Here is a 16,598-nt window from a genome sequence, read left to right as displayed (position 1 = left end):
GCTTCCAATTTACTCTGAGTTCTAGCTCTCCACCTTTCATTTTCCTCAGATTCTCCCTCCTCAGCAAAGTTTAACAGACGTGTGTTCATTCTAATCTACTCTGCCTCTTCATGGCTGACTCTATTAATCATAGCCTAGCTTCTTGAAACTTTCTTCTTCCTTGGCTTTCTCTTTGTTTTCTCTGAGATCTCTTCTCTCTGCCTATTCAAGGTTGTTCATGACTTTAATATCAACAATGCTGACGAATCCCAAGTCCCCCTGCCAGTCCCAGTCTCAACATCTCCCACTGTACACTTCCATTCAAATCAGCAGACTCTCAGCTATGAGTGTGGTGAAACGGGATGCATATCTTACGCTACCAAATATATAGCAGGTGCTTTTCAACATGTGTCTGAACAGATGAATCAAAGATCTCTGAAGCCGTCAAATGCAATAAACTGCACAGATAGACTCATTATATCGCCCCTCAAACTTGCTCCACATTTTCTGTCCCCATTACCAGTTCAACCACCAACCCACTTAGTTATCAAATAAACCTCAGTCACCCCTGGTTTTTCTAACCTTTCCATTGCTAGCCCTGGTCTAGTGGGTTACCAAGTTCTCACTTGAACTATTGCAACACTAACTGGTCTCCATGTTTCAGTCAGTTCTCTATGTCCCAGAGTTCCTTCACATCATCCCCTGCCTGCAAGGTGCTCTTTTAATGTGACATGTGAAGCCCTTCACGACCTCAGTTCCTATCACCAGCAGCCACCCCTGCACCCTCAACACTCACCCTGTACCCTACACACATCAAACAACTGGCCTTTTCCTCAGCTGTTGGGGTTCTTCCACTTATCTTTTCACCATGTGAGGAATTCTTCTATTTCTCTGAGTGGCTGATAGATCTACTGTGCTATCACAAAATGTCACCCCCTCTGACCATACAGGCTATGCTAGTTCCTCCTCACTCTGAATGTTCTTAGTACTTTGAACACACCGCTAATCTAAATGAGCTCTTCCAGACCTTGGCTTTCTCATGGCTGTATATCCAACACTTGACAACAGAAAGCTGATGCTCTAAAAATACTTTCCAAGATTTCTATAATCTTCTCTCTAATAGAACCTTAAAGCAATTCCATTTGCATTTCCTACCTAAGCTACATTAAAGGAAGATGAAACATAATAATAATAATAATACACCTTCTCACACAGACCTTGAATGGTGTATCCAAAATACTGCATCATGATTTCCTTTAAATACCTAGTGTTTATGCCGTGACCCTCACGTTCACTGGAATTTCTCTGAACTGCTGTGTATTTTTCTTCTTCGCTCCTATCATCATTTTCCAGGGCTACCCGGGCTTTGTACTGGGCACTTGATTCAATTTCTTCTGCTAATTGGTTTGCTCTTGCTTCTCGTTTTAAAAATTCTTCTGAATTATCCCTTTCTAAGGGCACCCTGAAACATGAGGAAAACAAAAAGCAAAGTGAGTATTTTAAAGTCATAGTTTATATAATTGTCACAATCAACTATTAAGGGAATTTAGAGTTTGAAATTCTGGTAAAACTGTCAGAGAGTCACAGTGATCTATATATTGTAAATCAAAACTTGAATTATGTTATTATCTTTTCTCTAAAGGAATATAACATTTCCAAAACTGGTTAAATTGATTATTCCCCCATAACTACTAGACTTGTTAATTTAGTTTATAAAATGTTTATACAGCATACATTTAGAGTATATGTAAACTATGTGTATTCCCTGTTTAATGGGAATTTATCAGCTTAGGCAGGGGTGGGCAAACTTTTTGACTCAAGGGCCACAATCGGTTCTTAAACTGGACCGGAGGGCCGGAACAAAAGCATGGATGGAGTGTTTGTGTGAACTAATATAAATTCAAAGTAAAGGAGCAGAGGGGAGAGCAAGAGAACCCTCCGCTCTCTCAGCTCCGCGGGCCGGATAGAACAGCCGAATGGGCCGGATCCGGCCCACGGGCCGTAGTTTGCCCACGGCTGGCTTAGGGAGTAATAGATAATGCTTTCACAGAATTGTTTAATTTAAAAGCAACAGAATTTATTCAACATCATAATTTAAGTTGCTAACCAAAGACAAATGCACTAAAATAAAAGCAAACTTTTTAAACTTACGTATATGAAGATAAACTGCTATCATATGTAGACACTACACCATAATTTTCTTCATTATATCGAAACATATCATTGGGATCCCATCCATTAGACTAGAAGAAAATGAAGCTCATTTTTCAAAATGACAAAGTATGTCTTCTTTAATTCAGTTACAATCAATATCTGCTTTAACAATATCTATCCTACTATACTATACTAGCACAATCTAGAAAATTAATAGGCAAAATTTTCCTTTAGAAATGTTTTAAGGAAAAACTTGTCTTGTACATCAGCCCCTACAAGTTAGTAAATAACTATATAAAACAATTATTTGACGGATTAGTAAAAATGTAGAACATTTCAGTTACTTCATAAAACATGAGCCCCCTTAGGTCAGGATTCTCTCCTTTCCCTACTCTCTAGCAGCCACCTTTCTAAAGCAGCGGTCACCAACCTTTTGGACCTCGCGGACCACCGGCTGTCGACCGCGGTTCTAGAAGGTATCTACTGGAAATCTTGACTGATCATCAGATCTGTGACCTGAGTGGACTAATCATCAGGTCTGTGCGGGACAAGGGGTGTTTTCTGAAGCCAAAAAGATTTTCAGTGTTTTGGAGGAAGGAAGGGAGAAGCCAAAGCTTTCCTTGCTGCATCACTACTTAGAGGGGGAGCAGGGTACCAGTTCCCTGCCATCCTCCCCGCCTCTGGGAAGGCAGAGGCTCAAAGGAAAGGCAGCATGACAGAGTAAACAGGCAACCACTGGACAAAGTCACACGAGCAGTTTTAGAACCAGCTTTACCAACAGTAGCTCTGGTCCTCAGCAATGAAATTCTAGGCCTTGGTACCCTAACCTGTAACCTCAGTGTAGACAACTCTACAATCCTATGAGAAAACTACCATTCTCTCAAGCTAAACTACATATTTTAAAAAAATTTTTTTTTTCTATTTACTGATTTTGAGAGACAGAGGAAGGGAGGAAGTGGGGGCGGGAAAGGGGGGGAGGGAGGAAGAGAAGAGGGAGGGGGGAGAGGGGGAGAGAGAGAGAGAGAGAGAGAGAGATCAATTTGTTGTTCCAATTATTTATGCATTTATTGGTTGATTCTTGTATGTGCCTTGACTGGGATTGAACCTGGCATATCGGGACAATGCTCTAAGCAACTGAGCTACCTGGTCAGGGCTAAACTACATTTTTTAATCCATAAGAATTAATCCCTCAGGGGCAGACGCAGCAAGAATCTTCACTGGTGAATATTAATGTCTAGGTAATCAATCGCTTCTCTATTGTTTCAACTCTTAAAGGCCTGACTGGTGGAAAGGACCAAAATACAGCCCATAATCATTATCCATCTCAGAAGAGAGAACACAGAATCATCCAAGCAATGTCCATGGCAACTTCAACACAAAAGCTTGCCTCTAAGATCACCCATCGACCTTGAGTTCTCTGTGTTAGTCCAGATAAAACTACAACGTAGCCTTAGTCGGTTTGGCTCAGTGGATAGAGCATCAGCCTGTGGACTGAAGGGTCCCAGGTTGATTCCGGCCAAGGGCACATGCCCGGGTTGCAGACTCGATCCCCAGTGTGGGGTGTGCAGGAGGCAGCTGATCAATGATTCGCTCTCATCATTGATATTTCTATTTCTCTATTTCTCTCCCTTCCTCTCTAAAATCAATAAAAATATATTTAAAAACAAACTATAATGTAATTCCACCACTAAAACAACTCCTTAGGCCTAACATGAACAGAAAATCAGTTACCTATGAATGTTTTAAAATTACTTAATTTATGCTCCATGTAAAAAATCTAAACTGCAGAAAGACACCCAATAAAAAGTAAATGTGTGCCTAACCACTATTAACAATTTCTTGGACATAATCCAGACAGTCCCTATGCACATATAATTGGCTCTCTCTTTATTTTAAAACCCAAATATGATCTTCTTGTTCTCCAACATGCTTTTTCATTCATTAAGTCTTACATATCTTTCCATACCAAAATACTGTCCTTTTTAATGGACATACAGTATTTCAATTGAATGAAGGTACACTAAAACTACTTAACCCACACCCTCTGTTAAACAGTGAGGCTATATCCAATTTTTCACTATCAGAAACAGCTGCAAAAAAATCCTCATACACAATTATTTTCACGTCTTACGGATTTATTATGGCAAAAATAAATTCTCAGGGGCAGAAGTGCTAGACCAAAGTGTATGTGTATTTTAAAATCGGATAAGATAGCGCCAGAATACTCTCTAGAAAGCACCTATTTACTTATCTGCCTCACTACCAATAAAAAAAAGAGTGCCTGCTTCACTACACCCTCCACACAGGTGCTGTGCAGACCTGAGAACCTTCACATCGGGTTATATGTAATTCTTTAAAGCTTGAAAATTAATAGTGATGTGCTGTCTACATATTTATAACTGAATAATGACTTAAAGATAAAGCACAGATTTGTTATAAGACTTCTCTGTAATATTCAATGGAAGATTCTTCATCCGATTCAAATTTTGCTTCCTAAACACTCATTTTTGGCAAGAGACTTTGCTTTCTATCTCTGCAGTTTAGAAAATTTGTTTACAGAATCCTAAAGACAGCCTTTATTAAGCATTTGATTTACAGATGACATGTTATAGGAAAAGTAAAAATATTTGCCAAGAGGCTTTTATAAATAGGTTTTTATGGAGGATGATCCTAATTTAGATTAAGAAATTTATTTGTTGCCCTAACTGGTTTGGCTCAGTGGATAGAGCGTCGGCCTGCGGACTCAAGGGTCCTAGGTTCGATTCAGATCAAGGGCATGTACCTTGGTTGCGGGCACATACCCAGTGGGGAGTGTGCAGGAGGCAGCTGATCGATGTTTCTCTCTCATCGATGTTTCTAACTCTCTATCCATCTCCCTTCCTCTCTGTAAAAAATCAATAAAATATATTTTTTTAAAAAAGAAATTTATTTGTTGCTTTAATTATAAAGTTACCTAACTATAGACCTTAATAATTAGTACTTCTTTTTTAGACAAGCCTAAAAGATGTACTTTGACCTCACCTAAAGTCAACAGACAATTAAGACACCATACCACTTGCCTTGGGCTGCCTTATGGGGCAGAGCACTCAAAGCAAAATATTCTGGCACTTCCAGTTTCCCATGGTTTAGATTTGTAAGTTGCTTATTATGACTTACTTTAAAAACTTAGGAATTATTCATAAGCATCCCAAGAAACATTTTTTCTGTATTTACTGTCCTAGGGTGGGGGTGAGGGAAGGAGGGGAAGTACAGACAACAATCTACATTTACACAATAAAACTGCTGCTTTAAATATAATTACAACAACAATATACTTAAATTAAATCCAAGTGATAGGATGTCATACCACATCACATGGCCACAGTCTGATAGTAATCCAAAGATTTTACTTACGACGTCATTTTCCAAAGCTTCCAGCTCCTCACTGGTAGTGAGCTCCCCTGCATCCCAGGGCTCCAGGTCCTTCTCTTTGTGTTCACCGTTCACTTTAGCACTGATAGCTGAGTCAGTAAAAGCATCTGCAAAGGATGTTTTGGTTGAAAGATCATACAACCACCCACACAATGGGCTAAACTATACACATAAATTACCAACAAAGATGTATGCTAAAAATAACTATGGGAAGGGAATTTCTAATACAGAAAGAATAACGTTCATTAATAACATTAACAATATGCTTTCAGATAGCTGATGCTTCTAACTTCAGAAAACTTAATTGGCATCATAATTATTAATGAAGATATGATTTCCATATAACTTAAGCCACATGAAATGTTTTCATATATTCACAAGTCATTAAATTATATGAAAAATAATTACTTTGTGTTTTTGAAGTAATCCAGAAAATGTCTATCCATCCACCTTAAACGGTATCTTTCGTTAAAAGAACCCAGTAATTAGACATGCCCTCAGTGGTCCTGCAGCCAAACATGGGAAGATTTTTCAACTTTCTGAACCCACGTCTATATGCAAGCATCAGTATCCTAACATACTCTTGCCATTAGTAACTGAAGCTATTCTAAGTGACCCATTCTCCACAGAACCCGTTTTTCCCTATAGCTACCCTGTTACAAAGTTCAGGCCCTACAGTGTTTCCCGTCTCCATAAAGTTCACACGGCAGGGCTATCTGAACTCCCAATCAATTCTTTCTCACTTGTGTCCGCTTCTCCTCTGCTAATATTACTGAGGAGCACTAGCTAGTGAAAGCAACATGGCATCAGTATGTTGGGCTGACGGGAACTACCTATCTATCTATAGCAGCTATCCCAGCAAAGGAAAATGTTCTCTAGCTGTGAGTTAGGACTCAGCTAAATAAAGGTCCACTGGGGCAACATTAAAAATGCTTTGGAGAGCCCTAACTGGTTTGGCTCAGCGGATAGAGCGTCGGCCTGCGGACTGAGGGGTCCCAGGTTCGATTCTGGTCAAGGGCATGTACCTTGGTTGCGGGCACATCCCCAGTAGGGGGTGTGCAGGAGGCAGCTGATCAATGTTTCTCTCTCATTGATGTTTCTGGCTCTCTATTCCTCTCCCTTCCTCTCTGTAAAAATCAATAAAATATATTTTTTTTAAAATGCTTTGGAGATAAAGGCTTGCACTTAAGTGGCTGGACTCATATGGCATCAGCTAGCACAGGGCGAGGCAGTGATACTTCTGCTGATCTGGCTCCCAGGCATTGTGCCCTCACCCCTACTGCAAGCTACCACCACGGAAAAGAAGGGAAGAATCAACAGCTGTGTCTCCTCAAGAGAGCCAATTCCAGAGGGAGTTTTTTATTTGATACTGCTTCTGTAACTATTATCAGCTTTCTAGTGAGCAAGGTGGTAACAAAGTAAGAAATTTATACCAGCAAATTTACGGATGGCACTACAAGCCTAACTAGCTTTTACCTCCCCTCATCCCAAACCAGGGTGGATGAAGGTGTGGGGAGGGATGGGGGAGCACACTCACAGAAAATAAAGACGTAACTGCACTAATGGGCTTAGCTGCCAGCTCTACCAGCAGCACAATTCTCCTTGCTAGCAGTAATAAAAGCCAGAGCTGCACACTATAGTTGAGAATGGGAAGTAGTACTCACTAGAAGTGACTACATTTTGGGAAAACTTTCTAAGAGAGTCTAACAGACTGATGCTGACTTCATAATGTCATATTCAGCTGGAAGCCACTTATGGTCCTAAAAACTTGGCTTTCCATGACATTCACCTAAGTCAAGTTAAACAAATTCTTGGTAAAAAATTTTGGCATGTGTATTTTCAAGAATGTGAAATGCTCTAAAAAAATCAAATAATAACTTACATTAGGATGCTGAAATTCACTAGTTTAATTTTCACAAAACTAGAACAGAAAACTAGACTACAGAAAAATTCCAAACCAGTCATGTTATCTTTTGCAAGAAGCAACAGGATTATTAATTTATAGTTAAGATCCTGTTAATGTTTTAATCACACTAATTTTAGAAAAGCATATATTTAAGTAAATAAAGCACATACTTAGATGGAAACCCAGTATTAAAAGTAGCATTATTTTTATTCACAAAATTAAAGCTCAAAGCAGCAAGAGATTTTTTTTTACACAACAACACAAATGGACTTTTTCTCGCTGCAGGAATGTGTGTGTATGTATGGAAAAGTATTTGGAAAGAGTAGAGACCAAGCCAAGCTGTCCTGAAATTTAAAAATACAAAAAAATAAATGTACTTTTATAATAATATACTATTATTCTAAAAGAAAACAGCAAGGCTCCCACTGAGGGTAAAAAAAAAGCAAACTTCACTGAACCAAGTTTTACTCTGCTGATCAGAGTTTAGGCTGTAGAAAGAGGCCATTTATTAAATAACCTATTTTCCAATTCTACATTATCTTAAATCTTCTGTTTACAATACCAACCTTATAAAAGGAATTAACTATTCACCTGTTTTTACTTAGAGCATTATGACTTTATTTCAAGGTAGAAATGGGGGAAGGGAAAATGTGAAAGTGTTTCTCTTAATAAAGGAATGATATTCCTTTTAAAATTTCCCCCGAAGAGCCCTAGCCTGTTTGGTTCAGTGGATAGAGCATCCACTACAGGGTTTGATTCCTATCAAGGGCACATGCCCGGGTTGTGGGCTTGATCCCCAGCAGGGGGCGTGCAGGAGGCAGCCAATCAATGATTTTCTCTCATCACTGATGTTTCTCTCTCTCTCTCTCTCTCTCTCCCTTCCTCTGAAATAAAAATTAAATTAAAAAATAAATAAATAAAATCAAAATTTCCCCAAAGACAATCCCTTTTTAAAGATGGGTAAAAAGTTTAGGGAAAGATGCATTGAAGTGGGGAGTCAGCACAAAATGAGGCTATAGTGTCAGGATGCTGGAGAACACCCTGGTCATAAACACTCTATTGCAGATCAACACTGTATCATTAGCTAAAAGAAATCAAGACCTGGATATTCCATTCTACACTGTTACCAATAACCACGACTATAAATTCTAAAAATGCTTTATTAACAGCCATGTTTAGATTTTTAAAAAACATTGTTGGTATTACATAGTACAATGTTATATCCAGAATGCCAGCAAAGTTCAGAAAATCAACTGGCTATAATCAATTGCAACTGTGGAAATTTGCATGTAGATTTTTCTAATGCCGTAAGTCAGAGTATATTAATTTTCCATTACCCTCTATGGTAAGAAACAAAAGCATTATAAAGGCAAGATGCAAGAATACAAAGTGACTGTTAGAAAAATATTACCTGTTTCTGAAGCAACTACAGGTACAGAAAGAAAAAAAAAAACACAAAAATTATCAGATGAAATAATGGATATAAATTCATCATGTGCTTAATTCCCTGCTTTATAAACATCCAATTTACAAAAATCTCTAGGCTATAACGAAAAAGGAGTATAAAACTATCTCCTCCCCCCCCCCCCCCCCAAACTCCCCTATTCTACCCCTACAGCAGGTGGGCTCTCAAAGCCTTCTCTTCCTTCTGATTCTGGGCAAAAACCCAGTAATTCTGAGCCAGTGGTGCCACCTTGTGGTGATTGGAAAGAAATGCCTCAACCAATACGCTTCCCCTCCACCCCCCATGGCACTCCCTCAGCCCCATACCCAGTAAATAGGATAGGTGCTCTCCTCAAGTTTTCCACTTTTGCTTCTCAGTCAATTATGACTGAAGAAGCAAAGGTTTTGGGGAATATTTTATAGAGCCAGAATAGTGGTGACTTAAGTTAAATGCTAGTAGCATACCATAAAATAATATAAATTAAATTTATTAAAACTACAAAATGAGCCCTGGCTGGTTTGGCTCAGTGGCTAGAGCATCGGCCTGCAGACCGAAGGGTCCTGGGTTCGATTCTGGTCAAGGGCACATGCCCGAATTGCAGGCTCGATCCCCAGTGGCGTGCAGGAGGCAGCCAATCAATGATTCTCTCTCATCATTGATGTTTCTATCTCTCTCTCCCTCTCCCTTCCTCTCTGAAATCAATAATACATATATATATTAAAAAACTACAAAATGACATAAAACTAGAAGTTTAAAAGTCATTATCAGACTTAACATCAGAAACTCTAAAATATGCTTCCAGAAAAGTCTTCACCAAAATCCTCAACTATCTAGTTCATCTTTCAATTAAATCTGTTTTGTCAAACATTGAATTCTTTTTAAAATATAGGTATTTTTATTTCAGAGAGGAAGGGAGAGGGAGAGATAGAAACATCGATGATCGGCTGCCTCCTGCACACCCCCTACTGGGGATCCAGCCCGCAACCCGGCCTTGACCGGAATCGAACCTGGGACCCTTCAGTCTGCAGGTCGACACTCTATCCACTAAGCAAACGAGCTAGGTCTCAAACACTGAAATCCTAAATAAATAAAAAATTTCATTTCAATGATATCATTCTATTTTGACCATTATTAATAATGTGACTTTTTCAATTACTTTAAAAAGTATTTTCTTAACATGTACCATCAGTTATACATGGACCAATCTATACACAATAGAGTCTACAGTTATAGTGGGTGCCAACCTCACAAATGAGACCATATTTAATATTTAGTGAGTATTACTGAGTTTGGATGAGCTGGGGATTCATATCTGACTTAAGATAGAACCCCTGACTTTTCCTGCAGGAGCTCTAGGTACATGGAAGAGTAGTTACAGATTGAAGCAAATATTTAGTTCTGAGAATAAGAGGCTGTGGCCTTAAAAGCAACAGTTGATCAAGGCCTTCAAAAACACAAGCAAAAGAATTAAGTAGGGGTGCTCAACAAGTGTGACTCAGCAGTTGAGCATCAACCTATGAACCAAGAGGTCAGGGCACATGCCAGGGTTGCAGGCTCTATCCCTGGTAGGAGGCATGGAGAAGCAGCCGATTAGTGATTCTCTCTCATCCTATCAGATATATTAAAAAGCTAATATGCAAATTATCCCTACGGGTGGGAGTTAGACGTGCGCTGACCAACAGGGGCAGCGCGGAACATGGTGGGTGTCAGCGACGCAGCACTGGCAGCAGGCGGCAGTGGAGGCGCTGCCAGCTCTGATGGGCTCCGAGGAGAGCAGAACCACCAGGACGGTGGAGCAGGTTAGTGGGCGGCACCAGGTCAAGGTGGGTGCAAAGGAAGGCCTCAGCCGGCAGCCGCTAGGGACCCTACCTGTACACCAATGCACTGGGCCTCTAGTCATTACTCTCTCTCTCTCTCCCTTTCTTTCTGGGGGGGAAAAATCATTCGTGTGTGTGTGTGTGTGTGTGTGTGTGTGTGTGTGTATGAATTAAGTAGGGGGAAGGAAAGGGGTTATAATATAGACTAGAGTAGCATTAAAAATAAAATTTCTGCCCAACCAGTGTGGCTTAGTGGTTGAGCATCGACCTATGAACCAGGAGGTCATGGTTCGATTCCCAGTATGGGCATATGCCCAGGTTGCGGGCTCCATCCCCAGTGTGGGGTGTGCAGGAGGGAGCCAATCAATGATTTTCTCTCATCACTGATGTTTCTATCTCTCTCTCTCTCTCCCCCTCATGCTTCAATAAAAAATATATATTTAATAAAATAAAAAAATTTCTCCAAACCGTACACAAGTCCATAGGTGAGATTACCTTTGTATTTTACTCATATTTTTATGAATTTTCACACCATAAGTATATACTAAACCAGGCATTTTATTATATAGGAAATATTAAAGAATAGCGTGAAGAAACAAGATGGGGATAATGAACACAGTGAGGGCCCAGGTTGTGTGGGTAGGAACAACAGAACCAAGTGGACTAATGGAGGCAAGGCCCTCAGGCAGGAGAAGGAAAAAGGATAAGAGAGGGTTTCAGGGAGATGGGGCACAGGGAGCTTCTAGGTTAGGGATTCTTAAAATCATTATCAGACTTAACATGTACCCCTCTGGCATTTTAGGGGATCTTATGGATTTAATTGCATAAAAGACATAGGAAATAAAATATAATGAAATGCGGTTATCAAAACCCAAAAAACACATCTGTGCCATAGTGATATATGCTTCTTTATTAATCAGTAAACAGTAAATTCTAACAGCAAGTAACTATTGCAATTTTAAAGAGTCAAAGAGCATAAGTAATTTTTTAAATATCCACATCCATACAAGTGATATAAAATTACCTGAATGCTATAGGTGCTAGAGTCACAGATAGTGCAAATACTAGTGATTTGTTGCCTACATTAATAACGGAGAAAAAAAGCTAAATTTCAATTAAAAGGTAATGCAAATAAAAATGTAATTTTTTTCCCCATCCACGTTCAAAAATGCCGAGTCCACTCCACAAACCATTTGGAAATCCATGGATCCAGGTTAAAAATTATGTTTTAAAAAGTAGTAAGAAAGAACTTTCTGCTGTGGATAAAAATAACTGGAAAGAACTGATCATTAAGGTTGTAGAAACAGGTTAAAAACGATCTGTTGAGCCCTCCTAAAGCTCCAGCAAGAGTTAGAAACTAACCAGCACCATAATGGAATGTCTCCAGCCACACCCAGCAGGCTGGCTATAAGAGTCTACAGAGAGGAGTTTAAAAATGGAAGGCCAGAGGAGGATCAAACAAATGAACCCAATTCTTTATTTAAACAAATGGAAGGCTGGGGAAGGGTCAGAGAGCCCTCTGAGGGGCACAGAAGGGAGAAGAGTCAAGGTTAAGTTGGCTGTGGTCAGAGTGGACCTTGGTCAGAGTAGATCTGGGAGGACATTCTGGAATAGAAAGCAGTTACAAGCCATGACAACAGTCATGAAAGCAGGCTGCTAAAATGGGACGGAGATAAAAGACACATATGTAACGAGCTCAGAAGGCTGAGTTTCTATAGGAATAGTGCTCTGTTCCAAATAACCAACTTGAAAATAAATTTCTGTGCCGAAACCGGTTTGGCTCAGTGGATAGAGCGTCGGCCTGTGGACTGAGAGGTCCCAGGTTCGATTCCGGTCAAGGGCATGTACCTTGGTTGTGGGCACATCCCCAGTAGGGGGTGTGCAGGAGGCAGCTGATTGATGTTTCTCTCTCATCGATGTTTCTAACTCTCTATCCCTCTCCCTTCCTCTCTGTAAAAAATCAATAAAACATATTAAAAAAAAAAAAAAGAAAAGAAATTTTTGTAAAATCTACCATTTGCACCCTAACCTTGGAAAGAAGGTATCAGGATCTTAGCCACAAAACTATGGAAAACTTGAAAGCCTCTGTTCTAAATACTACAAAATTACAGTTACATTACAAAATACACCAGACAAGCACTTGCTTATTAAGAAATGCAGGAGTGGATACTGTTCATTTTGAATGACCACAACTATTTTCTAATTGTAATTCTGGGCTATCAAGCAGAACTATTTCATATTAGAAGTAGCACCATGGAGATGACAGTTATATAATAATAAATTCAAGTCTTTGAGGTTAGATCCATAAAAGTCAGTCCCAAAAATTTTCCCTCAAATGAAAGTTTTATTTATTTTTTTAGGAGAGAATGAATCAGGAAGAGCTAGAATAAAGCGATAGGTCATCCTGAATTCATACTTGGTAGGATCGGAACAGGAAACCAGGATCTGTCCTGCAGCACAGGCAATACAGCCGTTCCGGCTCTTGTCCCAGTAGCTGAGAGATTCCACAAAATGTTAGATTTCTTATTCCTGCATTACCTCCAAAAGATATTAGAAGACATTCTAACAGTGATGCCAAAAGATAGTTTGTGGGGTGAGGCATCAGAAGGTGGACATTCTGTTTTCAACTTCTCCAATGGGCTCTGGGTGCAGAGCTCCATTTTGAGGGGAAGGAGGAGCTTTCAGTTTTTGCTATTTGGAAGGGCAAAATGGCTCCAATCAGTGTTTCAGCATTTCTTTATAAAAGGAACAGTTTTCATCTCAAAAGTTAAAGAATGAGAAAGGAAATAAAGTAATTTTGTACAAATTTAGGGCAAAAAAAAAATAATTCAGAAATATTCAGGAATCAAAAAACAGAATTTAGTAACTGAACCGCCAGTACTACTAGGCAGCACAATGGTCTTTTTACAAAAAACTTACTCTGAGAATTATAGCAAAAGTGTCCAGAAGCTTTTGGAAAAGAAAAAGTAAATGAATAAGAAAAAGTAAATGAAATTCATTCCAATTCTTACAGCTATATGCACGCCTGTTTCCTTGGCAAATATAAAAAAGAGTTTAAAGATTCAGACTGTTCTTTTCTAATATAAATTAGAGGAACAACTGTTCAAATGCACATGCTCACATAAAATTCTGAGCCAAGGCTGATCTGGGTAAAAAAAAGCAATCATTTCTCTCTTTAGTCAGATGGAACAGAAATTAAAATGGAGACAATTTACCCACATTCTCTCACTGCCCTACTTTTTTACTAGTTTTAATATACATGCTATTGATAAAGACACCACTAAGACTCTGCAGAGTAAGAGAAAATAAAACTAAAACCAGATAGTAACTGGGCATACTAGCATTATACAATACAACCTAGTAAACTGTCTTCCTGAAAGTGTCCTGGACTCATTTTCAATTATCTACTAGAGAGTTCAAGAATCCTACTTGTTTTTACTTCAACTGTCCCACTAGCAGAGTGTAAGTCGTTTCTTGAGTCCCTCACTATCACAAGGTTAATATTCATCTTTCTCACTTTTACCATTCAGCAAGCCTGAGAGATGAAAAATCACATTCCACGCCTTTGAAACTAGACACCTTTGATTACTAGTGAGGTGGACTATCTTTCCACGTGTTCACTAGCCATTTGTAAAACTTATTTTATTCCCTTTCCCCAGTATGGAACATGTCTTCTAAATTTTATGGTACTTCTGCAATACATGTAAGTCTTTAATATTTTATAATCAAATATTTAAATCTTTTACTTTATGCATTTTTGCTTTGATGTTCATACTTATAAAGTCATCCTCTATCTCAAAATGATATAAATTCAAAGGCTTGTTCTAGAATTCCTATATAGTTTTAATTTAAACATGTTTTTTCTTTAACCATTTAGGTTTTATTTTGGTGATAGGTATAAAGTAGGAATCTAATTCTTCCCGAACGTCCCAACAGCATTTACTGAATAACCCACCTTAACTCCATATTTAAGTATTATCTTTACCACATATTAATAAAATGCTCATATAAATTGTCTGTTTTGGATTCCCTATTCTTTACCACAATGATCACTATTCTTTAATTCTAATGCATTTTACTGTATGGTAGGGCAAGTCATCTTTTGTGACTCTGGTAGAAAAGAATTCCCAAAATTCTTCTGTTAATACATAATACTTTATAAACTTTAGAATCATTTTGTCAATTTCTACAATAGAGATAATATTATCTTTAGATATTACTTTCAGGAGAGTAGACAACTTTAAAGTATTAAATATTTCCAGTCAAAGTATGGAACATTTCTCCATTTAGTCAAATCTTATTATATCCTTCCGTAGTGTTTTCATAGTCTTCAGCTTAACCACGTTTATTTTTATATTTTAAACTCTTTTCTTTTGTAAATGTTTTTATTTTATACTGTCTAGCTGATTAACGCTATTAAATAAAGAGGAAATCAATAGTTCTCATACATATCGCGAATCAGATCACCTTACTCTTATTAGTACTAAACAATATTTTTATTTTGTCTCAATAAAATTCTGCTTTATGCTGTAGGTTTGCCTTTTTTTCTTTTGTTTTTAATAAATAAATAGTTATTACTTTGACCTTAGCATACAAATGAATATAGCAGAGAATTTCTATTTGCTCTAAAAATGTATAAACAAAATTTGTGGAAGGAAACCTTATTTTAATAAATATGCAATACTTCCCTATGAATACCTCAAATTACTCCCTTTAGCTTTCCCTCAACTGGTTCCATTATACTTGCTTTTTTTAAAAAAAATCTCAATCTCTGTGCCACCTATACACTGGCCTCAATAAATGCTAGTCTCCATTCACTACTTGCCCCCAGCACAGACACACATCCTTCTTTTAGTAACCCACAGCAAAGCTGAGGCATTAAACTTCCTAGTGGTTCAGTTTAAGGAAAGAATATCAGATCATGGTGTTACTTAGAGCTGGCTCCCTAGAAAAACTACAAGCCCAAGTCAACCTCCTTATAGGGCTTTCCTGTCCAGCTACCTGGGCAGCCCCCAGCCACAAGATATCCATCACCTCATCTGCCTACCTACCACAGGGCCTCTCTCCTCCCTCTTGCGTAAAGGGCAGGCTATTGATCCTGATCACTCAACTAGCTTTAAAGCTGACTGTCTGTCCAACTTTAGCATTTCCTGCCCTTCTACAGAGCCTATTGCACTCCGAGCTCCAAGAATGTGTCTACTCAGCTCCAAGGCTGTGTCCTGCCTGCCCTACCAGAGCACCAACCATAAATGAATCTGAAACACGTTTGACCTCCTCAGAATCCAGCACTTCCCAGGCCATATCCTGCTCTAGGATCTGCCTCTTCCTTCAATGATTGGCATGGCATCCCAATGCATGCCCTTCAGAAGAGAGCCCTCTCTGCTGCTCAGAATGCCTTGTCCTATCAGACCTGCAGGGCAACCACAATATTACAGTATTAGAAAAAATCATCTGCATGACATTATCTCTCACTGCTCTCTAATCACACATTCACACCCTAACTTCCTCCAACTACTATAACTTATACAATTCTTCATGTCTCTGGACTCCATTTGAAAAACAATGCCACCTATTTCAACATTCCATTCTTCTTGATTTCTTTCACAGGCCTTGATGTCTCCAACTCTGAAAATGCCTAGGGCAGAGCTTCTTAACATGGAATATATGAACTCCTTAGGGCCGTGGTCGGCAAACTGCGGCTCGCGAGCCACATGCGGCCCTTTGGCCCCTTGAGTGTGGCTCCTCCACAAAATACCATGGCCTGGACGAGTCTGTTTTGAAGAAGTGGCATTAGAAGAAGTTTAAGTTTAAAAAATTTGGCTCTCAAAAGAAATTTCAATCATCGTACTGTTGATATTTGGCTCTATTGACTAATGAGTTTGCTGAC

At 38.9% G+C, this 16,598-nt stretch overlaps 1 protein-coding gene across 25 annotated transcripts in view; it reads right to left on the bottom strand.

Moving 5' to 3' along the window:
- Positions 1-16,598, bottom strand: part of ATXN2 (ataxin 2) — a 99,197-nt gene that overhangs the window by 47,909 nt on the left and 34,690 nt on the right. For 14 of the 25 annotated variants that reach the window (XM_080650587.1, XM_080650590.1, XM_080650573.1 and 11 more), the window contains exons 6-9: positions 8,862-8,876; positions 5,527-5,651; positions 2,131-2,222; positions 1,244-1,441 (exon numbers count right to left, since the gene is read on the bottom strand). In XM_080650587.1, the coding sequence (XP_080506713.1) occupies positions 1,244-1,441; positions 2,131-2,222; positions 5,527-5,651; positions 8,862-8,876 (430 nt within the window). The remainder of the gene's footprint in view (positions 1-1,243; positions 1,442-2,130; positions 2,223-5,526; positions 5,652-8,861; positions 8,877-16,598) is intronic. The other 11 variants (XM_080650581.1, XM_080650588.1, XM_080650570.1 and 8 more) reach the window with 1 other exon arrangement.

This window comes from Plecotus auritus, assembly GCF_963455305.1.
Source record: "Plecotus auritus genome assembly, chromosome: 13".
Classification (NCBI taxonomy): domain Eukaryota; kingdom Metazoa; phylum Chordata; class Mammalia; order Chiroptera; family Vespertilionidae; genus Plecotus; species Plecotus auritus.
This window is presented reverse-complemented; position numbering and strand designations above follow the sequence as displayed.